General features: G+C 47.4%; 1 protein-coding gene across 3 annotated transcripts in view; it reads left to right on the top strand.

Annotated features, from left to right (window-relative positions):
* The window catches only part of FPGS (folylpolyglutamate synthase), a 48848-nt gene extending 24794 nt beyond the window's left edge, over nt 1-24054 (top strand). For all 3 annotated transcript variants that reach the window (XM_082208913.1, XM_082208911.1, XM_082208912.1), the window contains exons 6-15: nt 5261-5338; nt 6875-6936; nt 7864-7966; nt 9322-9399; nt 10634-10781; nt 14030-14131; nt 15997-16147; nt 16638-16713; nt 18565-18631; nt 20799-24054. In XM_082208913.1, the coding sequence (XP_082065039.1) occupies nt 5261-5338; nt 6875-6936; nt 7864-7966; nt 9322-9399; nt 10634-10781; nt 14030-14131; nt 15997-16147; nt 16638-16713; nt 18565-18631; nt 20799-21235 (1302 nt within the window). In that variant the 3' untranslated portion in view covers nt 21236-24054. The remainder of the gene's footprint in view (nt 1-5260; nt 5339-6874; nt 6937-7863; nt 7967-9321; nt 9400-10633; nt 10782-14029; nt 14132-15996; nt 16148-16637; nt 16714-18564; nt 18632-20798) is intronic.
* The last annotated feature ends 3427 nt before the right edge of the window (nt 24055-27481 follow it).

Genomic DNA, 27481 nt, shown 5'->3' with positions numbered 1-27481 from the left:
ACCTTGGGCCACCAGAATTCCCTGGTAACCAGCCACATGGTTTTGTGTTGCCCAAAATGCCCTGCTGTGGGGTTATCGTGCAGTTGCTTGAGTACCTTTTCCCTCAATTCCCCTTCAGGTATGTATAACGCTCCCTTGTAGTACAACGCCCCATTTCTCTCCTCAAAACCCCCGGGTTTGTCTCCCTCCCTCCTAAGACTCATGAGTTTGTCCTGGGCGTATTCATCCTGCCCCGTTCCCTCTACCAGTTCCCTTTGCCCCACCAATGCCGCCCCACACACCCAGCGGTCCTCGGGAATGACATGGGTCTCTTCGGGTACACCCTCTCCCTCCAAATATTCAGGTTTGCGTGAGAGAGCGTCCGCCCTAACGTTCTCCGGGCCTGGTACGTAACAAATCTCAAAGTTAAATTTGGAGAACTCCTGGGCCCATCTCAACTGCCGTTGGTTGAGCACTCGCGCAGTTCTCCAATACTCTAGATTCTTATGGTCCGTGCACACTTGCACCTTCTGTTGTGCACCAATTAGTAGGTGCCTCCATCTCCGGAAGGCCTCATAAATTGCAAGAAGTTCCCGGTCGTACACCGTGTAGTTCCTCTCAGACTTGTTCAGCTTCCGCGAAAAGAAGGCACACGGTCGCCACTCAGACCCCTCCTTCCCCGGCTGCAGAAGAAGCACCGCCCCTATAGCTCTGTCCGACGCGTCTGTTTCGACCCTCAGCTTTTTTTGTAAATCCACATGTAGAAGTTGTTCGCCAGAGGCGAAGGCCCTTTTCAGTTCCTCAAACGCTCGCTCCGCCTCCCCCGTCCAAACAAACTTCTTTTTGCTGCTGAGACAGTCCGTGATGGGCGCCGTCAGGTGGGCGAAGTTGCGGATGAACTTACGATAAAAGTTTCCAAACCCTAGGAACCTCTGCACATCCTTCTTGGTCTTGGGTGTTTTCCATTCCAGCACCGCTTGAACCTTGCCGGGATCCATGGCCAACCCCTTATCTGACAAGCGGTACCCCAGGAATTCCACCTCCTTGGTATGAAACTGACACTTCTCCAGTTTCACCCACAGTCTGTTGGCTTGCAGCCTGCTCAACACTTCTCTAACGTCTCTCACATGTTGCTCCTCATTCTCCGAATACACCAACACGTCATCTAAGAAGGCCACGCAATTCTTGTAGAGCAAAGGCCCCAGTACGTGGTTCATGAAAGCTTGAAAACACGCGGAGCCTGTTTGTAATCCAAAAGGCATAACTAAGTATTCAAATGCCCCCAAAGGGGTGAACATGGTGGTCTTCCATTCATCCCCTTTCCTTATACGTATCAGGTTGTACGCCCCCCTTAGGTCCAGCTTTGTAAAAATCTTTCCCTTCCGCACCCTGGTCAAAATATCATCAATCCTGGGCATAGGAAAAGCCGCCGGCTCTGTCACTGCATTTAGGGCCCGAAAGTCACATACCAGTCTCGGCTTGTCCGTGTTTTTTTTATCCACAAAAAACACTGGGCTACCCCCCGCTGCTTTGGACTCTCTGATGAAGCCCCTCTTCAGGTTCTTGTCAATGAACGCTCGCAACTCCTGCATTTCCCTGTCTGACATGGCATACAACTTGCCTACAGGAAGCTGTGCTCCAGGGAGTAAATTGATCTGGCAATCAAAGGGTCTATGCGGAGGTAGTTGGTCAGCTTCCTTCTCGCTGAACACGTCGCTGAGATCAGCATACTGTGGTGGCACCTTTCCCTTCTCCACTACTTCAGTCCCTGCCAGGGTGGCTTGGGCCCCTGCTGACCCCTTTTCCCCCCTGCAGTGTTCTAAGCAATGTGCGGAACCGAAGGAAACCACTCTTTGATGCCAGCCCACCAGCGGATCATGTAGGGCTAGCCAGCTCATTCCCAAAATAATGGGAGCACCTCCCAAGGTGGCCACATTGAAAGCTATCAGTTCTGTGTGCCTTGCCACCCTCATTATCATTGGGATGGTCTGCAAGCTGACTCCTCCTCCCAACAGTTCCCTGCCATCAATCGTGGTCACCTGCAGGGGGTTGCTTAAAGGGATAGTCTGTATCTGGTGTTCAGCAGCAAACTCCTTGCTCATAAAATTGCAGGAGCTGCCTGAGTCCAACAGTGCCTTTATTTTTAGGGGGTGTCCATTTTGCAGCTCTAGCGACACTTCAATCACTAGGGCCGGTCGAGGAGCTTCTGGCACTGGCACTTGGGGAAGGGGCACTTTCACTGCTCTTTGGCCTGGCTGCAGTGCCCTGATGGCAACCAGGCGTTGACTTTTACCTGCTCCGTTTCTCCCTGCTCTTTCCCCTCAACAGCCCCCACCATTCCTTGCCATTCCTTCCTCTGGGGGCAGACTCTGGCAAAGTGGCCTGGCTGTTGGCAGAGATAGCATTTCCGGGCTCCCTTTCCCTCCTTCTTCGCCCCCTCACTGGGCTTTGAAACTGCGCGCGCGCGGGCTGTTCCGATTTCCATCGGCTCTGCCGGCGGGAAAGCTGGCTCAGGAATGTCTGGAATGCGTAACTCCTTCCAACGTTCCCCTCTTCCTTCCCGCCTCTCTAAGGCTCTTGCCTCCTGGCGCGCTCCAATGGTCAGCGCAGATTTGGTCAGCTGATCCATAGACACCGCCCTGGGGCTCCTGGCTAGCTCGTCTTTCACAGCTGAAGAAAGACCTTCTTCAAATAGCATCTGAATGGGTGCTGCCGATAAATCCCACCCCAATCTGTGAATCAGCATGGTAAATTCAGTCCAGTACTCACGGACAGATCTGCTTCCCTGCTTGCAAGCCATTAACTGTCTGCGCACCAACCCTTCCTCAACGTCGCTGGAAAACATGATATCCATTGCACGAAAAAATTTCATAGTGTCCTTTAGGATATCGTTGTGCGTTGCCATCAGGGGTCGAACCCAGTCCCGCGCGCCCTTCTCAAGATGCCCAATTACAAAAGCAACTCGAGATTCCTCATCAGGGAACTCATCAAACTGGACATTCAGGGCATATTGCATTTCAGTCCTAAAGGCATGGTAATCCTTGGGGTCCCCCCCAAACTTCTGCACCAATCCTGGTACCTTTCTGGGGAACTGAGTGGTTCTCCCCTTCTTGTCTGCATCTTGAGCCCTCCTCTCCTCGAGCCTCGCCGTCTGCAGCGCCAGTTGGACCTCCAATGCTCGGCATCTTTCTTCCAAGCTTGGATCAGCTCCTCCCCCTGCTCCGGCTGGGTCGCTCATGATGCTTTCTCCTGCACAGGCAGCGTACAAAGACTGTCGGACTGCTATCAGGGGATGATTAGCTGCTTGTGCTTAAAAGGGTGCCCCTTCAGAGTTTGTGCGGCCCCACAAACCTCTGTGTGTGACAGAGCTCCTCAGACATGTCTGCTCTAGTCACTGTTAGAGTCCGACAGTGGCTGTTTGCGGAAACGCCTCCAACAAAGAAGTTCCTTAACGGAAACACGTCTCCTGGACTCACGACGTGACAGCTTCCGACGAAGCATGGGTCTCCCTGCAATTGCTTCTGACACCTCCCCACTATTTTCACTGGACGTGTCTCTCACCCCTTTCTCCCCCCTGCTTCCTGCCTGCGTTGCTGCATCTCTCTCAGTATCCCTGAGACCTTCCTCCCAAGACCCCGCGCTCCCCCTGCTGGTCCCTGCTTTGGCTGTTGAGTCTCTCCCAGTCTCTGGGAGCCCTATCACCTCCTTTCCCTCTGATGTCAGTTCCCTGACAGTTGCTATCCAACATCATTCTATCATTCATTAATTTTACAATATTTCTGTAGATAGTCTTTAAATTTCTTCCAGTCTTCTTCCACCGACTCTTCTCCCAGCTCTCGGATTCTGCCAGTCATTTCTGCCAATTCCATATAGTCCATCACCTTCATCTGCCATTCTTCCAAAGTGGGTAGATCTTGTGTCTTCCAATACTTTGCAATAAGTATTCTTGCTGCTGTTGTGGCGTACATAAAGAAAGTTCTATCCTTCTTTGGCACCAATTGGCCGACAATGCCCAGAAGAAAGGCCTCTGGTTTCTTCAAGAAGGTATATTTAAATGCCTTTTTCAGTTCATAATATATCATTTCCCAGAAAGCCTTAATCCTTGGGCACGTCCACCAAAGGTGAAAGAATGTACCTTCCGTTTCTTTACATTTTCAGCATTTATTATCGGGCAAATGATAGATTTTTGCAAGCTTGACTGGGGTCATGTACCACCTGTATATCATTTTCATAATATTCTCTCTTAAGGCATTACATGCCGTAAACTTCATACCTGTGGTCCATAACTGTTCCCAGTCAGCAAACATAATATTATGTCCAACATCTTGTGCCCATTTAAACATAACAGATTTCACCGTTTCATCCTGAGTATTCCATTTCAACAGCAAGTTATACATTTTTGACAAATTCTTAGTTTTGGGTTCTAGCAGTTCTGTTTCTAGTTTTGACAGAATCTCCCATTCCATTACCAGACTGCCAAGTCAGTTGTCATTCTCTAGCTGCTGATCATGCATAGTCTTTGTGGGCCTGTTTTGGGATGGTTTCAAGAGAGTGTTGGGGGTTTCTTGTGATACTGCTGCAAACCTTGGGGGTTCCCCTGGTCTGCTGATCCACTTTGTCTTGTGCATGGATGGTGGTGTTTAGGCTACATCATCAACGCCACTCACAGCATGAACATTAGAAATAGAAGGATTGATAAGGCAAAATGATTGTTTTCCATTAGTAGATTTCTGCCTAGAGTTGTGATTTTGTGGGTTCAGAGCTGTCACTTTTGCCATTTTGTATATATATTTAAAATTATCTTGGTTTATTTAAAACATTTCTCAGCCATTCCTCTTTTTAAAAAATCAAATAAAAGTATTCAAAAGTTAGCAAAATGTTGCTATAAAGTATTTCTGGAACTGTGTTGCATAAAGTTTGAGTGAGAAAATAGTTCACATAATTCGGATGTGTGATTGTTTTTGCTGTAAAAGCATTTAAATAAAAAAGAAACTTTTGATTGTTGTATGCTTTGATAGATTTGTGGTTGGTGGCTTTATATTGACATAGCTGTATGGAAATAAAAGACTACTGTCTGGGGAAAATTTTTTTAATTCTAGCTTTGCTGTTGGACTAAGCACAACATTTTGAAAGTCTCCTGCACTGTGGAGCCCAGAGTGCACATCTCAAGGAAACCCAGTTTGGCTGATTAGTGGTGAACAAAGAGAAGCTTTGTTTTGGGGTATAGATTGCTCATTGGTGAATTGCAGTCCTCCTAATCCACATCTTGCTTTCTCCGAAGGTTTCTGAACATCCAGCCATGCCTGCCTACTTCCGTTTCCTCACCATCATGGCTTTCCATGTCTTCTTACAGGAAAAGGTACTCCTTGCAGACTCATTCGTTAACGTTGACCAGAGTGAGACTAGGCTTAGACTTGGGGTCTAAGCCACACTGACACCATACATTTAAAGTACTATGACTCTGCTTTGAACAGCTGTGGCTTCCCCCAAGGAATTATGGGAGCTGTAGTCCGTTCAAGGTGAGGTTTGTTAGGAGGCCTCTATTCCTCTCACAGAGCTGCAGTTGCCTGAGTAGTTTAAAAAATCAGTCCTTCTTCACAGGGAACTCGAGGAATTGTAGCTCCCATAATTCTTTGGAGGAAGCCATGTTTAAAGTAGTATCATAGTGCTTTAAATGCATGGTGTATGGATACATCCCAGTTATGACATCTCGGCCTTTAAGGTGCTGGGCCGGACATGGAGGAAGTGGTCGTGCTTTGGGTAGGCATGCAGAAGACCCCAGGTTAGTCTTCAGGTTGGGCTGAGAGAGAACCCTGCCAGAAATCATGGAGAAGATTGCTGCCACTCAGGGTAGACAATACTGAGATAGGTGGGACCAGTAGTCTGACTTGGTATAAGGCAGCTTCCTATGTTCCTAAGGAGCTTGGTGGCATTGCTCGCATGGCCCTTTAAAGAAGAGGAGATCAGACAGATTAGTGCAGGCTTCCTCAACCTTGGTCCTTCCAGATGTTTTTGGCCTACAGCTCCCATGATCCCTAGCTAGCAGGACCAGTGGTCAGGGATGATGGGAGTTGTAGTCTCAGAACATCTGAGGTTGAGGAAGCCTGGATTAGTGGAAGATAGAAGCCTGTCAATGGCTCCTAGTCGTGGTAAATGGGATTTACAGCAAAATATTGCCATTCCTCCCTGTTCCTCTTAGAAGAGTACTTCTGCTTAGGGCTTGCACAGCCTGGAACAGGAGCCTTGTTTTTATGTTCTGTCACCACAAAAGAGGGCATAGATGCATACATATTAGCACATGCAAATATTATATGAGTCCGTGCAATTTTAGAGATAATGGCTGTAATTTCAATGGAAAACTCACCTTAGTGTGGAAGACTGTGAATGTGTGATTGGTTGCTTACTCTGCTGTCCAGGTGCTAACTATAGATGAACAAGGCCCCATCCTGTTCTTCCTTTGTTATCAGATTTGACTGGACAACCTTCCAACAGACGACACTTTCAAACAGAGGACTGTCCTCTGTAGAGAAGGACATGTGGCCACCCTCCTTATAGTGTTGTTCAGGTCTATCCAGTTTTCAGAGCGAGAGAGGGATAAAGGATGCCCCTCCCCTTCAGATTCCATGTTGCACTTTATGGTGCAGGGGTAACCAATATGTCACCCTCCAGAAGTTGCTGGAGACCAACTCTCACTAGTCCCAGAAGGTGTCTTTAAGGCCAACCTTCCCCCAGCTTGGAGGATTTCCATAACTCTTGAACCCGCATCAGCTCCAGCCAGCATGAGCCAGTGGTCAGAGACAATGGAAGCTGCAGCCCAACTTCCCCTGGCGTGTGCCTGCTCTGTGTACATGCTCTGTGTACGTACTTTGCTGATACGCACCTTTCTTCTTCCCAGGTAGACCTAGCAGTCATGGAAGTTGGCATTGGTGGTGCATATGACTGCACCAATATTATCAGGTAGGGCATGTGTGTACGGTTCAAAATGGCCGTCATCTTCTTGGTGGGAAATTCTTGGAATGCCATCTCATTAAATAAAGAACATTGAGCAGTTTCTTGCTTCCCTAATGAGTGGGCATAGTTCACCAAGCAGTTTCCTACTGGTGTGTGCGCTCCATTTCTTAATTTATATTATTATTGTTATTTATTTCCTTTCCCACCTTTTCTCTAAGGGGCTAATGATGAATGCACATGGCCCTTCCCACTCCACATTATATCCTTATAACAACCCAGTGCAGTAGGTTAAGCAGAGAGACCATTCCTGGCTCAGGTCCACCCAACTGAGGTTCATGACTGAGTGGAGATACGCCCCCAGGTCTCTCAGTCTTTTGCCCACTGCATCACACTGGCTTTCAGCATATCAGCATGTAGTTGTCATTATATATATAATTGCTTACAGTCTTAAGGGACATGGTACAAAAGGCGAAACAAATGTGAAGGAAGAGAAAGACAGGCAAGTTCAGGCAGCAGAGTGTGACAAGATTACGTAACTTAAGATGGAGAATGACTGCTGATACTGGAAGTTTTGGCAAGGGAGGAACCAAATTGGACAGTCGGTGCCATGCTAGCTGGTACACCTTTCAGGCAGTTCTAGAACCGGGTCGCCTGCCCCACATAGCATAATAGCACCAACTTGCAGGAATTGTGGACTAGCTTGCAGCAGTCCTATTCTCATTGTATGGGCCTGTCATCACGCAAGCTACCTCAGCAAGGCATGGCGAGTAAAGGGGAGGTGGAATACTGACCTCGGGGTTTTTCTCAAATGAGGTGTGTGTGTGCGCGCACTTGGACCTCATTGCCATTCACTGAGACTTGTGGTTTGGATACAGTAGAGTCCCCAAGCCCAAGGAGAGGGGGTGCCTTTCTCACACCTTCTCTTCCTTGTAGGAAACCGGTTGTGTGTGGGGTTTCCTCTCTGGGTATCGACCACACCAGCATCTTGGGTGACACCATTGAGAAGATTGCCTGGCAGAAGGGAGGCATCTTCAAGGTAAGGCCTTAATGTCCTTAGGTGAGACGTCTTTATTACCTCAGGTGAAACACAGGGCAGGAAATGGATGGGGAGGGGTCTGCTGCTGTGGGGTTGCTTTTATTTAGGGGGCCTATTTTTCCGTACAAGATTATTGGTTAGCTAGTCCTTGTTTCAATGTTGGAGTGTTTTATCGGAATGAGAAATGAGTGGATGGAGGGATGTAGTGATTGTAAGGAGAGTTGTTGTATATGTGGGGTTTTTGTTTATATTCGTTTTGTGTAGTGTGAAAGGTTTTTTGTAATTTGGATTCATGCATATTTTGTAAAAAAAATTAATTATAAATTGTACTTATGCTGCATTGTTTGCACATATGTCCATTTCCCTTTTTCTTATCCTTTGAATCCTATGGAAATATTGTGTTTTTAATATTTGGTTGGGAGCCGCCTAGAGTGGCTGGGGAAATAATAATAATAATAATAATAATAATAATAATAATAATAATAATAATAATAATAATAATAAAATAAATAAATAAATAATAGTGATGTATCTATCTATATCTGTCTATCACCATGTCTTCTATCTCTAGCTAGCTAGCTAGCTAGCTATCCACACACATACACACACACACACACTGATGTTTCACATTTGAACTGTTCCATTGTTTCAGGGCACATTCACACCTCTTGAGTCTGGACCTTTGAATGCTTCCCCAGCCTCTCACCCCCATTGGACCTGCTTTGCCCGCGGAGTGTTTCCCCCTGGCTGGAATATATCCCTAAACTCTCATAATTCCTTTTGCTTCTGTGGATAGATGAGGATAAGAGAGGGCTCTGCAAGTGTGTGCATAAGCTAGCCTGTTGTGCGCCCCTGGCATGTGGCCCTCGGGAGGGTTGTCCAGAAGGAAAGGTGGCCCTTGAGCTGAAAAATCATTTCCTATCCCTGATGTAACAGAACCTGACTTCCCACTCACTCCAGCAGCCCACACAGAATGTATGTTGGCACCTCCTGCTCAGCTTTGGCGCACTGTGCAACTTGGTGGAATATGCTCAGGCTCCATTTGGGAGCAGAAACTGTGTGTGTCAAAATAAAAAAATTCCTTCCAGTAGCACCTTAAAGACCAACTAAGTTAGTTCTTGGTATGAGCTTTCGTGTGCATGCACACTTCTTCAGATACACTTCAGTGTGTGCATGCACACGAAAGCTCATACCAAGAACTAACTTAGTTGGTCTTTAAGGTGCTACTGGAAGGAATTTTTTTATTTTGACTATGGCAGACCAACACGGCTACCTACCTGTAACTGTGTGTGTGTGTGTCCCCTTTTCTAGTGTTCTGAGGCTGCTGCTTTATTCTTTCTCGGCTTGCTTTTCAGCCTGGAGTTCCGGCATTCACTGTTCCTCAGCCAGAGCGGCCCTTAGATGTCCTGAGAGAGAGAGCTGAGAAGAGTTCGGTAAGAAGTCCCACAAAACATACCCCTATGTCCTTAGCCTCCTTCTCAGAACATGAGTCCCTCCTGGGGTGTGAAAGGTGTGTGTGTGTGTGGGGGGGGAATATGGAAACCTAGTTCCATGAAGAAATGCCCAAGGGAGTGGACACCTTTAGCTTGGAGAAGAGAAAACTGAGGTGAACACGGAGGTGAGCCCTCTTCCTGCACAGCTGCCTTCACCAGCCCTGGTGTCTTCCAGATGTTTTGGACCACAACCCGCACCAGCCCCAGCCAGCTTTAACCCAAAACATCTGAAGGGCATCAGGTTAGTGAAGGCAGCTGTACATGAAGGACTGCCGTGCTTGGAATAGGGAAATATATTTTCTCTCTCTTTTTTTTAAAAAAAGATATTTATTAAAAGTTTTTAAGATATAACAAGAAAAAAGAAAAATAAACATACAAAATAAAAAACAGTTAAAAACACACATTAATTTTCAATAACATAACTTCCATACACTTATTTCCTTGGACCTCCTCATACCTCCCTTCTTTGTATTCCAGTTCGATTTGTTAGTTCAGCAAATCCTTACCATTAAACTTTTACCCATTTGTGAAACCTCTCCCCCCCCCCTTCATATCTCTTAAAGCATTACAGCTGGAAACCGCTTAGTTTCTATCCAACATCCTTCTAACATTCATTAATTTTACAATGTTTCTGTAAGTAGTCTTTAAATTTCTTCCAGTCTTCCTCCACCGACTCTTCTCCCTGGTCTCGGATTCTGCCAGTCATTTCTGCCAATTCCATGTAGTCAGTCACCTTCCTCTGCCATTCTTCCAGGGTGGATAGATCTTGCGTCTTCCAGGGAAAGATCTTTTCTCTGGTATCACCCAGGGGAGGATAGGTAGATTTCAGGTGAACATCTAGAAGCTTAATGACAACAACACCAGTTCAGCAATGGGACAGTGCATGTTTGCAGCAGGGGCAACGCGAAGTTAGGGTTAAAAACCACTGGTTCATGTAGGGTGTTATCCACATGGGCAGTCCAGTTTCCTACGTGACTGGTTGGGACGGCTGGCGTGGAGTGGATAACCGGAGGGTAGAAGCCTTTGTCTTCTGCAGCCCTGTTTAGGGAAGCCTTTAATGTTGAATAGACTATTGTATTTTAATATTCTGTTGGAAGCCGCCCAGAGTGGCTGGGGAAACCCAGCCAGATGGGTGGGGTATAAATAATAAATCATTATTATTATTATTATTCAGTGCCAGCTGTACCTGTGCCCTGACCTGGATGCCTTCGAAGAAGATGGGAAGCCTCTTCCACTGGGATTGGCGGGTGACCACCAGCGCTCCAACGCTGCCTTGGCCCTCCAGCTCTCTCACATGTGGCTTGGACAGCAGGGGTATCTGGGTGAGTGGAAGGAGTCATTTTTCACTTTTCAGGGCGGGGCGGGGCTGTGCCCCTCAGAACAACTTCCAATACATTACTGGAACGCTCCGGTAGAAGATGGAGTAGCCGTGAGAATATGTCATGCTACAATGTTGGAAAAGTATACAACTCCACTGTCGTGTCTGAATTGACTCTGTACATAGCAGCAAAGCAAGGGTGGGGATCCACAGGCCTGGGAGCAGAATGTGGCCCCCCAGGCCATTCTGTCTGGCCCTCAGCACTCTTTCTGGGACACAGCCCATCCCCAGCTACATGTCTTGCAAGCCCTACCTTGCAGCCTCTTTGAAAGATTATTCTTGCCATGCTGGAATGTGTTCTTGGACTCTGATAATGCCTCTCGCTTGCCTGCATGGAAGATAGAGGAGAATAATAATAATAATAATAATAATAATAATAATAATAATAATAATAATATATTTATATCCCGCCCATCAGGCTGGGTTTCCCCAGCCACTCTGGGTGGCTTCCAACAGAATATTAAAATACAATAGTCTATTAAACATTAAAAGCTTCCCTAAACAGGGCTGCCTTCAGATGTCTTCTAAGGGTCTGGTAGTTGTTTTTCTCTCTGGTGGGAGGGCGTTCCACAGGGCAGGTGCCACTACCGAGAAGGTCCTCTGCCTGGTTCCCTGTAACTTGGTTTCTCACAGTGAGGAAACCACCAGAAGGTCCTCAGAGCTGGACCTCAGTGTCCGGGCAGAATGATGGGGGTGGAGACGCTCCTTCAGGTATACTGGACCGAGGCCTGTGCTAAGCATGTTGTGTTGTTCTTGCTTGTAAAAGCAGTTGGTGGCTCTTGTCGCATTAGTCAATGGGCCAGAGTGTCCTTTACTTTGACTTGCTCCTACAGTGGTGAGGGTAGCTGATGGGTCTCAAGCCCTCAGTGAGTTAGGGACTTGTCTATCACCTGCATGCGAAGACAGGCTCTAGCAGATTGATTGAGTGGATGGGTAGGTCCAACGGTCAAGGCAGTTTTTATACATGCTGGAGAGAGAAGTAAGATGGGGCTCATCAGCCTGGGAAGGTAGCCCATATAGGAGGAGGAAATCTCTGACCCTAAACTTACACAGCCTTGCGGGACATCTTCAGGAGAAGAAAAGGCTAAGGAGTACACCCTACACAAATCCAGAGTGGAGTCCATAAGATGGTTGGACGGCACCTTGTACACCTCCTTTTGGCAACACTGCAGCCAAGTGGGGGCCATATGCTTCCCTTTCCTTTGGACTATATCAGCGAGGCCGAGGGGGGTTCTTGTCGTCTGGGCATCCCAGGACCTCTGTACACACTGCCTAGGCTTGCTCCTACAGTCCCTGGGGCAATTGGAGCTGAGTGTTTTTTTCAGACAAGGAGGGAGCAAGTGAGCTTCTCCTTTTGGAGTGGTGGCCATTGGTTGGTCTTATTCTTCCTGGGAGTGAAGGGCACGTAGCCTCCCAGCGTCCCCTGGTTACCAGAGATTGCAAGTGGAGAAAGCGCTCTTGTGTTCTGGCTCCGCTCACAGACTTCGCATTGTAGCATCTGGTTGGCCACTGTGAGAACTGGGTGCTGGAGTAGATGGGTCTGTGGCCTGATCCAGCAACCAGGCTCCTCAGATTGTCCTTAGACACCAGAGTATATGCTTCTCTTCTGGCCACTGGAGGCTAGGCAAGCAGGGCCACGCCCCACAACCTTAGTCTGCTCTCGGCCAGCACCCATCTGCCTGCTTTCCTACTCTCATTGAGGCCAGGGGTTGGTGCTGACGGCAAGCCTCCTCCCCTTTAGTCTCGGTGTTGCACCTTGTAGAACGGAGCAGGAGGAGAATGGGGACAAACTAAGACTAGTTGGCTGTGGCGCCACCTGCTGTTTGCCTCCCTGCCTTCCACCCTACCAGCTCTAACAGACACCACCCATCACTGCTTCTGTTCTTCAGTGTCTGGGCATGCGGAAGATCACAGGCTCGATCCCTGTCATCTCCAGGTAAGGCTGGGAAATAATTCTCTGTTTGAAACACTTGAGAGCCACTGTCAGTAAATGCTGACTACATACAGGGCAGGATGGGCAAGCGGTCTCACCCGAGTAAGGCAGCCCCATATGGTCCTCACTCAGTTATGTGTAAATTTGACTTATTATCTTGACATTGTTGTGTTTTAATTTTGAAATTAAAACCACGTGGAGGGGGCTGTGTCAGGGTCTTAAGCCCAGTTTGGTCCAGCAAGTAGAGACATCTGGCATTACATTAGCCTGCCTCCCTAGAGCACGTGGTCTTACATAAGTTGGTTATTGGGACTGGCACCATCCACAGGTGAAGATAGTTGGATGTGTTGGAAACTAACTTTCCTTGGGGCTGTAGTTGGGAAGAGGGCTAACTGATACCAGTCCGCTTTGCAAGGTTGTTATAAAGGTCATGCCTTTAATTTTAAAGATTTAGGTCCTACTTTTTCTGTTTTAATCACAAACGCTTTAAAGTGGTTAAGTTTGATATAATAATAATAATAACAATAATTTATTATTTATACCCCACCCATCTGGCTGGGTTTCCCCAGCCACTCTGGGTGGCTCCCAGCAGAATATTAAAAGCATAATAAAATGTCAGACATTAAAAATTAGAGCATGCACCACTCTGGTGAGACAGTCCACAGGCAGGCAGGGTCTCAGCCTGCATACCAGATGGAGCTGGTAGACAGCTGCCCTGGACACAGAATTGACCTGCGCCTCCATGGACAGCTGTGAGTCCAAAATGACTCCCAGGCTGTGCACCTGGTCCTTCAGGGGCACAGTTGCCCCATTCAGGACCAGGGAGTCCTCCACACCCTCCTGCCCCTTGTCGCCCCAAAACAGTACTTCTGTGTTGTCTGGATTCAACCTCAATCAGCTGCCATCCATCCGCCTCCAGACACTCACACAGGACTTTCACTGCCTTCACTGGTTCTGAGAGCTAGAGTGCGAAAGTCTGGAGTTTTTGTAGAGTTTTGTGCCTCTCAAAGACCTCCTCCTTGCTGATTTTTAAAAATATCTTTTTAACAGTGACTTAAATGGGGCTCAAGATATAAACTCTATTAATTTAGTGATAGCCTCATCTGCTGCCTTTGATTGCTGTTTTTGTCTTTCTCATTAGCGTGTTTGTGCTGAAGGCTTTGGGATATAAATAAATGAATTTTAAAAAATTGGGATTGCATCAAACACTTAAGTGTTCACTAACAGAGAAGAGGGTGGCTTTTTCTGTGTCTGGACAGATATTGGTGAGCTGAAGGCCCCCTGGTTGAGATCAGAGCTGCCGGCAAAGAGATCTCCGCCATTGGCCCCTGTCTTCAAGCCAGGAGAAGCCATGCTGCAAGGTGAGTTTCTCCTTCTCTCTTAGCTCCTCCAGTGCTCTAAAAAAGGGGGTCACGGGCCTTTCTCTTGGCTGTTTTCCCACACACTGCTGTTGCCTTTGACTTTTGGCAAGCGATAGTTTGACCCAGTGTGAACATTTTGCTTTCGCATAAACTAAACAACAGCGTAGACACGTTTAGCCTCCTTGGCTTTCCTGTCAATTACCTCAAAGGAGGCAGCTCCCACGCAAATGGATGCGGAAGGCAAGGCGTGATACGAAAAGAATGAATTCAAAAATATTTAATTGCTCAAGGCAAGGTCGCAGCAAGAATTATGGCTTACCTTCTCTCAGAACTTGAGGAAACCAACAATGCATTCTTTTGAGGTAGCGATTCCTATCTTGGTGTGTTCTGCCTCTGTTCAGTCAGTTCCCACATTAGACAAAGGAGGAAGAGTGCAGAGTACGTGCTTTTCCCAGTCTCCAGCATCCACAGTTAGCGCCACGGTGGTGAACTTGCAGCCCCTCCAGATGTTGTTGGATTCCCAACTCTCGCCCAACCCAACCAGCATGGCCAATGCTCAGGGATGATGGCTGTTGTAATTCAACAACATCTGGAAGACCACAGGTTATCCACACACAGACACAGATGTTTTAAAGGATTTTGTATTTTGTGTGACTGGCTGGTTGACTTTTAAAGCTCATTTTCTGGTCCTAATGTTATGAAGGAAAACATGTAAGAAACAACCTCTACACTGCTTGATCCAGACTTTTGCACTCAAGGAATGGTGGCTGTAATATGCTAAAATAGGTCTTGCTGTGAACCTTTGTTACTTTAGTGGTTTTTGTCCAGCTGACCGAGGAGGCATAGTATTGAAATGTATTTTTTTGTATTTTGTATGTTGCTTTGTTGTTACAATTTTTTTTTTTTTGTAGTGTTTGTCTCTTTGTTGTAGGCCGCTGAGCATGATTTTTGTGTGTGGAAAAGTGGTATAGAGATGAAATTAATGAACGCATGACTGTCTTGCGGAGCACTTTGAATGGGACTTTGCAGGCACTGCCGGTCGGTCATCTGCTTAGCGGTTCCTGCAAAACTCCTTTCAACCAGGTTTTTTATTTGCCCCACACTTAATGTCAAATATGCTGTTGGGTGTAGGGGAACTGGGCGTGGCTCAGCTGACGTGGACCAGTCCAGGCTGAGGCGGCAAAGACTCCTCACCTTTGCTATGAAACAACTTCCTCTCAGGAGCTCATGCGCCACAAACTTTTTGGTGCTTCCAGCCTCTGTTGGAAACATCTATTCACTAGTACATTCCCAGACTATTAATGCCCTGATTTTTAGCACCCTGATTTCTGTGATTGTTAATAATTTACTAACATTTTATGGGTGTGTGATTTATACATTTTTTTATTACTTAGTGTTTTGTTATAGCACTGGTAGCAAATGGCTTTGGGTCCTCTCTGGAGTGAAAGGCTGGGTTTTTTACCATATTTTTTGCTCTATAAGACTCACTTTTTCCCTCCTAAAAAGTAAGGGGAAATGTGTGTGCGTCTTATGGAGCGAATGCAGGCTGCGCGGCTATCCCAAAAGCCAGAACAGCAAGAGGGATTGCTGCTTTCACTGCGCAGCGATCCCTCTTGCTGTTCTGGCTTCAGAATATTTTTTTTCTTGTTTTCCTCCTCCAAAAACTAGGTGCGTCTTGTGGTGTGGTGCGTCTTATAGAGCGAAAAATACGGTAGTTTGTTTTTCTGTCTCATCATGTACTCCTTTCCTCGGGGAAAATGGGGAAGATGTGAACGTAGCAGCAGATAAAGATAAACCTTTGTAGGTCTTGTTTTACAGGGCATTGTTCCTGCTTAGCCTCCACCTCTGTCTGTTTTGCTCTCCAGGGCTGCAGGAAGCCGTGTGGCTTGGTCGAAACCAGGTGCTGCACCATGGTCCCGTGACGTGGTACATCGATGGGGCCCACACCACCAGCAGTATACAGGCCTGCGTCCGCTGGTTTCGCAAAGCTGCCCTGAATGAGGAGAAGCCTGCAGAGTAAGCGATGGTTTGGCTGGGGTCTCTTTCCATTCTGAGCCTCTACTGCTTAGAGTAGCCTTATCCTGAATAAGTTACAGATAGGTAGCCGTGTTGGTCTGCCATAGTCAAAATAAAAAAATTCCTTCCAGTAGCACCTTAAAGACCAACTAAGTTAGTTCTTGGTATGAGCTTTCGTGTGCATGCACACTTCTTCAAATACGATGGACTTCCATTTCATGCGGCTCAATGTGGTGCCTTCCATGGTTTCTGAAGAAGTGTGCATGCACACGAAAGCTCATACCAAGAACTAACTTAGTTGGTCTTTAAGGTGCTACTGGAAGGAATTTTTTTATTTATCCTGAATAAATTTGCCTGATCATCTTTTAAACAAGTTGGTGGCCATCCCTATACCTTGTGAGATCTTCTGGCCTTCTGAGTGTCTGTCTTCCACTGAGCTGGGGTGGTGGTGAATAGATAATGAGACCTGACTCTTTCCTTGCATTTGCAGTGGTTCTGAAGTCCGGGTGCTCCTCTTCAACGTGACAGGCGATCGTGATACTGCCGCTCTGCTTAAGCTGCTGCTGGTGAGTTTTCTTGTTTGCTTCCCTCCCCCTTAAAAAATAGGAGGGGGGGGGAGTGCCTCACTCTGCTTTAACATGGCTTTCAGGACAACCATCAAACCATTACAAAGATAATAATAGTAATATTAAATGATTTGGAATAGAATTTAGAAACAAAGATCAGCAGCCATTAAAGCAGCAGGGGAAAATGTAATTCATCAGCTTATGTGCAGAATAAATGTAAGAGCTCTGCTGACACTGTGAATGGTCTGGGAAATAATATATGCTTCCCTGGTGGCAAAAGGACATAAAGTGTGCCCTCAGCCACGACTCCTTGAGGAAAACATTCCACAAATGGGGTTTCCTCAACCTGACCTCCCCCTTTAGAGGCTCTGCTTTCTGGCCTATCAGTTAGATTTGAAAATGCCAATGCAGCCTTTGCCAAGCTGGTGCCCTTGAGATGTTTTGGGACTGATAGGAGTTGTAAATCAAGACTGGTGAAGGCTGCACCAGAGACGGGGCCTTATAAGAGGTGTCCCCCTCATGTGTGGAACTTCCTCCTGAGGGTCATAGGGCTGGCTTCCATCATAACTGGCTTCCAAGTGTTTCAGCTGAAATGCTTCTATCATTATTTAAAGGTTAAGGACCCCTGACAGCTAAGTCCAGTCGCAGACGACTCTGGGGTTGCACGCTCATCTTGCTCTATAGGCCGAGGGAGCCAGCATTTGTCCGCAGACAGTTTTTCCAGGTCATGTGGCCAGCATGACTAATCTGCTTCTGGTGAAACCAGAGCAGTGCACAGAAACGCCATTTGCCTTCCCGCTGGAGTGGTACCTATTGATCTACTTCCACTTTGACGTGCTTTCAAACTGCTAGGTTGGCAGGAGCAGGGACCGAACAACGGGAGCTTACCCTGTCGTGGGGATTCGAACCGCCAACCTTCCAGTTGGCAAGCCCAAAGCTCAGTGGTATACACCACAGCGCCACCCGCATCCCCCAATCATTATTTACACCCTTACATTTACAACCTTTCCTTCAGCTGGTGCAGGATTCAGCAGCCAGGTTGCTCACTTGGACAAGACGGTCTGAGCACATAGATACTGGGCAAACTGCACTGGCTGTTGATTAGTTTCCAGGCCCAGTTCAAAAGTGCTGGTTTTTATCTATAAAGCTGTATGTGGCTCAGGACCCTGATGCCTCAAAGACCACGTCTCTTCTTATGTGCCCCCTGTAGGCACATATGGAGGTCTGCTTGTAGGTTGGCAACATGAAAACAAGCCTTTTCAGTGGTGGCTCCCCATTTATGGAATGTTCTCCAATGGAGGCCTGCCTGGTGCCATTAGTACATATATTTAAGTGCCAGACAAAAACATGCATCTTTCATCAGGTCTATGGCTTTTTTGAACAGGTGGGATCTTTCAAGGATTTTTTAAAATGCTGGTCTTAATGCATTTGGGTTTGGGTTTTTGCTTAAAATATGGTAAGTCACTTTGAGTTGCTGTGGCAAACAAAAAGAAAAGAGTGACTAATAAATTTAATAAATAAGTAAGAAAACTTTATTCCTGACATGCTGTGTTTCCACATGTAAAGGTTTGTTCGGGGTGGGGAACCTGTAGCCCTCCAGATGTTGCTGGAATGCAGCTTCACCATCTCTGACCATTGGCCATGGTAGCAGGAGCTGCTGGGGGCTGGCATTCAGCAACACCTGGAGGGGCCACAGTTTCCCTATCCCTGCTTTGTATATACTGGGGTTCACTGAGACATAAGACATGCTGTGGGGCAGTCCAAGCCAGACTCAACTTTTGCTTTCTCCCTCACAGGTGTGAATCAGTGCAGTGGCTGCTTTTATAATCTTTATTCCTCTTACATTTTCAGCCTTGCCAGTTTGACTATGCCGTTTTCTGCCCCAATTTCACCGAAGTGTCCACCGTGGGAAATGCAGGTCGGTCACAGGGCAGGGTTGGTAAATCGCTAATGAAATGTGGCCACATGGAGTTGGGCTAGATCAGTTGTGGGGACCTTTGGTCCCTGCATTGCAGGGGGTTGGACTAGATGACCCTTGGCTCCCTTCCAACTCTATGATTCTAGATGTTGAGGTGCAGCTCCTACCACCCCTGGCCAGGAGCTGATGGGAGTTGTACTCCAACGACATCTGGAGGGCCAAAGGTAGACCTTCTTTGCTCTGAATTCTGGCTATAATTATAATCTCTCTCCCACTCCTATTTAAATAAACTGCAAATGCCCCTCATTGGTTTTCATTAGCTTAAGCGTGCAGGGTTTTAATGCTGTATTGATTTTGGAATCATACAATATGACTTTTGCTTTAATTTACTTATTTTTTAGTTGTTGCTTTGTTAACAGTGTTTTATAGATTGTAATTGTTTTGCCGATGGCTTGTTTATTATGGTATATGATTTACACTGTATTTGTGATGTTCTATTACATTCTAGCATGTTGTTAATATTTATTGTTTGTAAGCCACTTCGGGATTATAGAAATATAATCAGTCTGTCTAGGAAATCTAGGATGGGAAAAGTGACCTGTCTGAGAGAGAAATGGGTTACCTTGTTTTCTTCAGGCTAAGCAGTGGGTCCTATCCTTACTGATCCACAGGGCAGTGGTGGTGGACCTTCGGCCTGTAGGCCAAATACTGCCCCTCAGCCCTCTGCATTTCGCCAGCCAGACCACACCCACCTGCCTTAGACAGGCAGTGACATCCAGGTGTTGGGCAGGTAAATGATGGGGCTGCGCTGAAAGGTTTCCAGGTGCCACAGAGCAACTTGTGGAGTGCTGTACCTTTGCCCGTGCAGAGTGTTCTGTAGTGGCTAGAAATGCCAAAGGCTTTTGAGACCAGGGTTCGAAACCCTACTCAGCCACGAAGCTCTTTAGACCAGTTGCTATCTTTGAGCCTAACTTGCTGGCTGCTGAGAAGATAAAATTTAGGTGGGGGACCATCTGTGCTGCCCTAAACATACACACACACACACACACACACACACACACACACAAGCCTTTAGAGCTGGCCGTTTGTCTGTCTAGCCCATACTCTGTTTGGCAGCAGCTCTCCAGGGTCTTGGACAGAGACATCAGCTACTTGAACCTTCCCAGGGCTGACTGAACTTGAGACCTTGTGGCATGCAGTGCACATGCTGTGCCACTGAGCTATGGCCCTTCCCCATAAATAAGAGCTCACCTCAGTTTCTGTTGGGGGGTGGGATCTCCAGGGCCAATGAAGCCCACCATGCCTCCTTGTTTGGCCTTTCCAAGGCTATTTCACCCAAGCCGTGCCCACCTGTCAAAGACCCTCGCATCATATGGCGTCCAGTTCAGGAACAGGTGGAGGGGTAGCTTCCTACCGGAAGCAGGCGCAGCTGACCACTGGTGCTTGAAGAGCCCTGTGCAGGTGAAAGGTCACCGGGTCCTATTGCTAAGTCAGGTGATTGACAGGCAAGTGGTTTCGCCCACCAGTCAGTGCTGGCCCAGGTAGGGAAGGTGACGTGAGAATTTATTTAGTTATTTATTGCACCCCAACTTTTTCTCCAAGCAGCCCCAAGCGGCCTGCAGGGTTACCCCCTTTCAATCTGAACAACAGCCCTGTGTGGTAGGTGAGGCTGAGATGCAGTGACTGCCCCACAAGGTCGCACACAGTGAGCTTCACGGCCTAGTAGGGATGCGAACTCCAGTCTCTCCCAGGTCCTAATCCAGTACTCTAATCACTATACAGTGGTACCTCGGGTTAAGAACTTAATTCGTTCCGGAGGTCTGTTCTTAACCTGAAACTGTTCTTAACCTGAAGCACCACTTTAGCTCAAGGGGCCTCCTGCTGCCACCGCGCTGCCAGAGCACGATTTCTGTTCTCATCCTGAAGCAAAGTTCTTAACCCGAGGTACTATTTCTGGGTTAGCGGAGTCTGTAACTTGAAGCGTATGTAACCTGAAGCATCTGTAAACCAAGGTACTACTGTACTACTTTGGCCAGCCATCCAAGAGAGGCTGCCCCGAAGCCGCGTTAGTGTGGGGCTGGGCGGGTGAGTGGCCCTGGCATCCCTGTGACTCCACCTCCTCTTCTTTCTATTCTTTTCAAAATGGTTGTTGTGTTTGGCCTTGCAGATCAGCAGAACTTCAATGTCACCCTGGAGAATGTCCTGACCCGTTGCCTGCAGAACCAGAGCCACTGGAACCGCCTGATGGAGGCGAAAGAGGGCACGGACCCCTGGCTGTCTGCCTCGCCGGAAGTGGAAGGGGTGGCTGGGTGGCTGAAGCAGGCCCCCCTGCACGGCCCCCAGCTCTTCTTCCCACCCTCAGCACGCCCACTCAACGCCAACTCCTTGGTCTTCCCTTGCATTTCCAAGGCCTTGCAGTGGATCACCCAAGGCAGGGACCCTCACTTCCAGCCTCCAGCATCCCGGGGGCTCCACCCTCACCCTGCAGCCAGCAGCGGGGCTGTCTTGCTCAAGGAAGCGGCCACTATCCAGGTCCTGGTGACGGGGAGCTTGCACCTGGTGGGCGGTGTCTTAAAGCTGCTCAACCCATCTCTTTCGGAGTAGAGGGTGCTGTTGGACACCCCTCTCTTGAGACCTGGGTTTGCTGCCTACTTGAAATGCCATTGGGAAGTTGGATCATGCCTTCACACTGATTTCACTGCAGCATGCAGATGGCGGGCTGCCTCCTGAGTCCATGGAACCTCTAATTCCTCCTTAAATTTTTCCCCCTGAGGAACATGGCTTGACACCTGAACAATATGGAATCCTCCTGGTCAGACATGCTATGCAAAGAAGATGCCGCCTCCAGCAACATTCTAGATGCCAGAATTCTCAGCCCACCCCAGCACTGAAGTTCTACAGGTGGGGGAAATGGCCACCAGCCCACCACCCAGAGAAGGAGATTCCTCTTCTTTCTCCCCAATTTGGAAATCTTCCTCTCTTCCCTCACCCCCTGCTTGCTTCTTTGTGTGTGGCTGCTGCAGACAAAGCCCCCCTCCACTACAAAGCAGAGCTCACCCGCCTGCCCCCCCCCAGCCACCATCCTGGGCCAAGCACAGTGTGAGTTCTCACTGGTTTGCTGGCTCTTTGTTGTCATCTCTACTGGTCTGACCAAGTCAAATGCATGGCTGGTAGCCTTTAACTGATGACTCTTGCAATGTGCCTTTAGAAAAGAATCTTACTGCTAGCCTCTTTCCTTCACCACCTCATCATCTCTCCTTCTGGAGTACTGGGTATCAACTCAGCATTTTGGTACGGTTTTAAAACACTGTGTTGCTTTTTTCAGTTCTAAACAATTCCTCTTGAGCGAGGAACTCCTGACCTTGCTGTTGGCTTCTGAGAAAGCCATTCAGTGTCCCCCGGAGAGCAGGCTGTGAGGCCAAAGTGATTGACTTGTGTAGAGTTAGGTGCATCTGCACACCACACGCCCAAATCCTGGTCCATACGGGAGGCTACCCTGACCCATGCAGTTGATGTTGGCAGTTAAGGGGCTGGGGATCATGAGATGGCCAGAGATGGCTTCCCAGAGGGTGTGCTGGAGATACAAGTGCCTGTCTCTTTGGAGTGGAGTGGGAAGAGAGCAACCACTGTGCTCCTGTGTGTGTGCTGTCCAGTCACAAAGTGCAGAGCAATGACTGCCTGGTGACTTGACGGAGCAACCTTTTTCTTCATCATCTTTTTAAAATACACCTCTTGGAGAGCAGGGCTAAGTGTTTGAAATGAGAGGTTTTATGCTGTGAATGCTGCAAGCCATCTACTGCTGCTTGGTTTCAGAGGCACAGCTGCAGTCTTTGTGCTTTCTCTGGTTGCACTGGGAAGGGAGCAGAGTGGGGGCCTTTTGGCTCTCCTGGTGCTGTTTGGATTCCCAGCCTTCATCCGCTCCACCCTGCGTGCCCTGTGGCTCAGGGATGCTGGCATTTGTAGTCTAGCAACAATTGGAGGACCACTTTCCACCTGCCATCAAATTGCACACAGCGAACAAAAAAGGAAAGGCCCAGAATTTTTTTCTGGGGGGTGGGGCACTGGACTCCATTGTGTGCAAAGCAGTTTCAGGGAGGGGGTCACTGCTTCATGCAGACTTTGACTTCAAAAATAATAATATTTGATTCATATTTGAAAATCTTTGGGTTGTACCACCCTTGAATATTCAGAGAAGTTTTCCACCTTCTCCCTGGTGTCTTAGCTTTCTTTGCATGGGAATGCTTTCGATGGAGGCCTTTCAGTCAAGCCCCTCCTGCATTCCTGAGTCTTATGATCTGGCTGTGGGTCCTGTCCCTTGCTGGATGGATGGATATGCACATCTGTTTGGAATCTGCTTGATTTTGACATCTGCCTGCAGGGTGAGAATAAATATGCCACTGGGAAACTCTTGGGGTGGTAGCAGAAGCAGAAGGGGGGAAACACAAAACACAAGACTTCTCAGGGTGGCAGTGGGGGCTGTTTCAAAATGGTTACTCTCTGCTTGCGATACGAAACAAACGAGTAATATTCAACATTAGTCCTACTTAAAGTAGACTTGTTGAAATTAATGGGCATAACTATCTGAGAAATTAGTAAACCCCACCCCCTGGGAACTAGCAATAATCCTCCAGATTTTTGCTAGCGGATCCTTCTGGAGAACACCCCCACCTTTTGATGTTAACATTCATGCCTTGTCTCTGTGTCCCCACCCCTGCTCTCATGGAGCCAGATATGCAGCAGAAAGCATCACCTGCTAGAGTTGCAGGAGCTGGGTACGAGATTTATTTATCCTGATTTTGTCCATGGTACTGCACTTTAGAGTTCTTAGAGCATTTCCCCCTGGTGGTTCTTGTCTGGGATCCACTCAGCCAATACAATGGGTCCAGTGCTATGAGCAGTAGGTTTGGGGCATCTCTCCTGAGCAGCGTGATCTGCTCACTGCCCACATCCTTTGTTACTTTACGACCAAGCAAGTCTCTTCCCTCCTTTTAGCTCTGTGCGTTCTAGAAAGACTCAAAACTAGTTCTAACCAAAATTCAACCTGGTTCTGAATTCCTGTTGAAGGTGGTGGTCCAGTAATCTCTCAACCTTCATAGAGCACATTACAAATAGTGATCACCTGCTTTTTTAGTTATTGTACTGCTTTCCGATACAAACACAGAGAGCTTTCCGCCCCTCTTCCCCAACCCCACCTAAAGGGGGAGGAAACTTAAATGGATAGTTCTTAAGAAACACTTTTAAAACTGGATTTTAAATCTTGTAACTGTTTTTCAAGTTTCTTGACTTGTTTGTTCCTTTATAAAAACAAAAACAAAAAACCCTGACTTTGTGTGTGTGTCTTGGAATAATAAAAAATGTTGTTTCTGCCAGACATATGTCGAGTCAGGAACAGGTGCTTTGAATAAAGAACTGACATACTAGAACTCTGCAGTTTGTGTCTGTTTCTCTGCCCTTGGAGCACCGTGAGATCTGACAGGACAACGGAACTAAAGAGAGTTTCTCCACTCATCAGGTCACCAAAACCCAAGCCCAGAGCGTGCCCTGTACCATGAGCAAGGCCAGAAATTACTTTGGAAAGACCCATGATTGTCATGGCAGACATGAAGTCCTGAGCCACTCGTGACAGGGGAGCCTCATATTGAATGTTAAAGCCCACCCCCCAGTATAACAAGCCAGAGGGGCTGCAGCACTAACTCCCAGGCCACCCTGGTTAGCTCAGAAAAGGAAACTGTTGAGCAGTGGGGTGGGTGCTACACTCAACAGGATCCCTGTTCTGTCCTGGCCACCCGTCTTCAGATACACTCTTGAACCCAGCAGGCTGTGGCAGAGGACACCTGGTCAGGGGGATGCAATCACGATAGACGTTTGCAACTCCACCTCTTTCCCCCCTCCAGATCTTGGCTTCTGCTGTACAAAGAACCCTGGTGGGCAAGGCTAAGAGAGACATTGATGCCCCTGCTCTGTTTCATGCAGCCAGGTCTCAGTAATACAAGCCAGGTCAGCGTGTTCCTCCAGGACCAAGTCCTGGGTAGCTGTTGTTTTGCCATTCGCTGACTTGGCCATGAAAGCATTTTCAGTCCAGGGAGACTTGCCAAGACTATCCAGGCTATTTGGATATGGGGACAGGCAGCCAGCACCCAGTTGTGGTGCCCCCTTAGATGATCATTCTCTCCCCCGCCCCCATATATATCTCTGCCTTCTACAACTCTGGTGGCTCTGAAGGTTGTGTACATGTTAGACAGGTTAAGGTTTGATTGGCCCCAAGTCATTCACCTGGATGTGCCAAGTTCAAGTACAAACAGCCTTCCTAGGGTTGTGCACTAGGTCTGGCCAAAGCCTGAATCCTGAACTGAATTGCATTGATTCCAGGGGAGGAGGCGGGATCCTGCCTTCACCTGAGTCCGGTGGAGAGAGCACCATCTTGACCTATGCAGAGCAATACAGGGCCATTGAGAGACAAGGTGTCAGGCAGGAAGAGCAATGAAAGGGCTTTTGAACAGCCCTGGACTGAACTTTGGTTTCACGTGACTGTTCCCTAAAAGGACACATACACAGTCAAACTGAGCAGGATTGAACCCTCCTGTCACCAGCTGGTGAGCAGAATATTCAATCTCTAGCTACAGATGTCGGCTTCAGTAGTATGTTCTCCCTAGGATGCCCTGGGAAAGCAGCACTTAGCCAGCCTGAACCTTTCTGCTCTCTGCTGTGCAGTTGGGGAAGGAGATGCAAGGAGACGCCATTGCAAAGAGGTTTTGTGTTTAGAGTTTCACCCACTTTGCATGAGGAAAAAAACCCACACATGAACTTATAAGCAACCCACAAGATATGCAGCTATTATTAACTGTGCTGCTTCAGTTTATTAAAACTAGGCTGTGTTTCCTTCCATCACTTCCTGGACTGGAACAGCCAGCAGTTTTAAATGCACTTCGACTTGCAAAGCTTTGAATGGTCACTAGGTGTTGCTGTGATTCTTCTAGTGTGTATGAAAGCATGAGCATACACTTCAAAACCTGAAGCGCTGTCTGTGCAAAGACATGTTCTCAATGACCACATCTGAATAATAACATCACCCCATTGGCTTCCAGAAAGGGGGCCTGTCTTACATCTGGAAGGTCCCAGGTTCAGTCTGGAATTCCTGGTTGCAGGTGATTCTCTGCCTGAGACCCTGGAGATTGACTGCCAGTCAGAGGTAAAGATGTCTGAGAATAATTGAATCATAGAATTGGAGAGTTGGAAGGGATCTTGAGGGTCATCTAGCCCAACCCTCTGCAAAGCAGGAATCTTTTTGCCCAGTGTGGGGCTTGAGCCCGGAGCCATGAGATTAAGACTCTCAGGTTCTACAGACCAAGCTATAGAAGTAGACATTCCCAATGTTTACTTGTCCCATGTCCAGGATGGAAATCAATCTTTTTTCTTTCTTTTAAAATATTTTTATTAGTTTTTACAAGAACAAATTTAAAATAATAAGCAAGAAAAAACTTTTAACATAGCCATATATGAGATTCTATGAATCTCGTGACTTCCCCCCGTTCCCTGCATGAGTCCTTAAAATAATTTCCCTAAGACTACATATCATTACGTTCTCCACAGTTTTCATCTCTCTAAATTATCCATATATTTCGTTTCTTTATAAGTTATTTTTAAAGTCCAGCTACAATGGTTTCGTTTACAATGGTCTCCTAAGTTATGAATTTCCCCCATTCTCTTTTAAAGTCATTAAAGCCAGTGTGGTGTAGTGGTTAAGAGCGGTAGTCACGTAATCTGGGAAACCGGGTTCCTGTCTCCGCTCCTCCACATGCAGCTGCTGGGTGACCTTGGGCCAGTCACACTTCTGTGAAGTCTCTCAGCCCCACTCACCTCACAGAGTGTTTGTTGTGGGGGAGGAAGGGAAAGGAGAATGTTAGCCGCTTTGAGACTCCTGAAGGGGAGTGAAAGGCGGGATATCAAATCCAAACTCTTCTTCTTCTTCTTATCTTCTTGATTCCTGAGTCTCCCAGACAGGATGGAAATAAATCTAGCAAATATTATTAGCATTCATTGCCCGTTTTTCAGTCCAAAAGTGATACATAAATAGAGACACATCCACCCCATTTGAATTACACTTCCTTTGCATCAAGACCAATGGTGTGGAATAGTGGAATGAATTGTGTAAAATTCTGCCTCAGTGGACAGTTTTTGTTAGAAGTGTGGCAGAATGGAAACAGCGCTGCATGAATGGACATGGGCCAGAATGGAAATCAGGGCCTTGTTGCATCCCTAGTCAGATTTATGCATGTCCCACTTTTCCTCCAAGGAGTTCAGGGTATTACACAAGGTTCTCCTCCCCATTTGATCCTCGCGGCAGCCCTGTGAGGTACATTATTATGATTAAGTGGAGAGTGTGTGTGTGAATGGCGGGAATCAAGGCCATCCAGTGAGCAATGAGATAGGAAACCTGGCCCAGGGGTGAAACTAGGCTTATTTCCCCCAGGTGAAATACCCAGATTGGCACACACACAGAGGCTGGAGTCTCAATGGCGCCCCTCTGGAGGCTTCACCCATAGCTATGGCTTTGCCTGGCCAGAGAATCCTGCTGTTTGATTACAATTTCCAGAAAAGAATCCAGGTTCCTGGATCACCCTGGCGTAAGGGACACCCACTATGGAAGACAGACAGAAATGTTCCTATTCTTTTTTGACCTTTTAATTAAATTAATAACATTTATTTGCTGAATATCCTCACTAGGAAACCAACTTCTGATCTGGTTGGCTAGACATTTTAAACCAATACATCCCCTCCACAGACACCTCTGTGATGATGCTGGCATTAAAATATCCTGTTCCTCTTCAATAAAAGAGAAAAAGGGAGGCC

This window comes from Podarcis vaucheri (assembly GCF_965113315.1).
Source record: "Podarcis vaucheri genome assembly, chromosome: Z".
NCBI lineage: Eukaryota > Metazoa > Chordata > Lepidosauria > Squamata > Lacertidae > Podarcis > Podarcis vaucheri.
The sequence above is the reverse complement of the archived record's forward strand: the minus strand, read 5'-3'. Positions and strand labels throughout refer to the sequence as shown.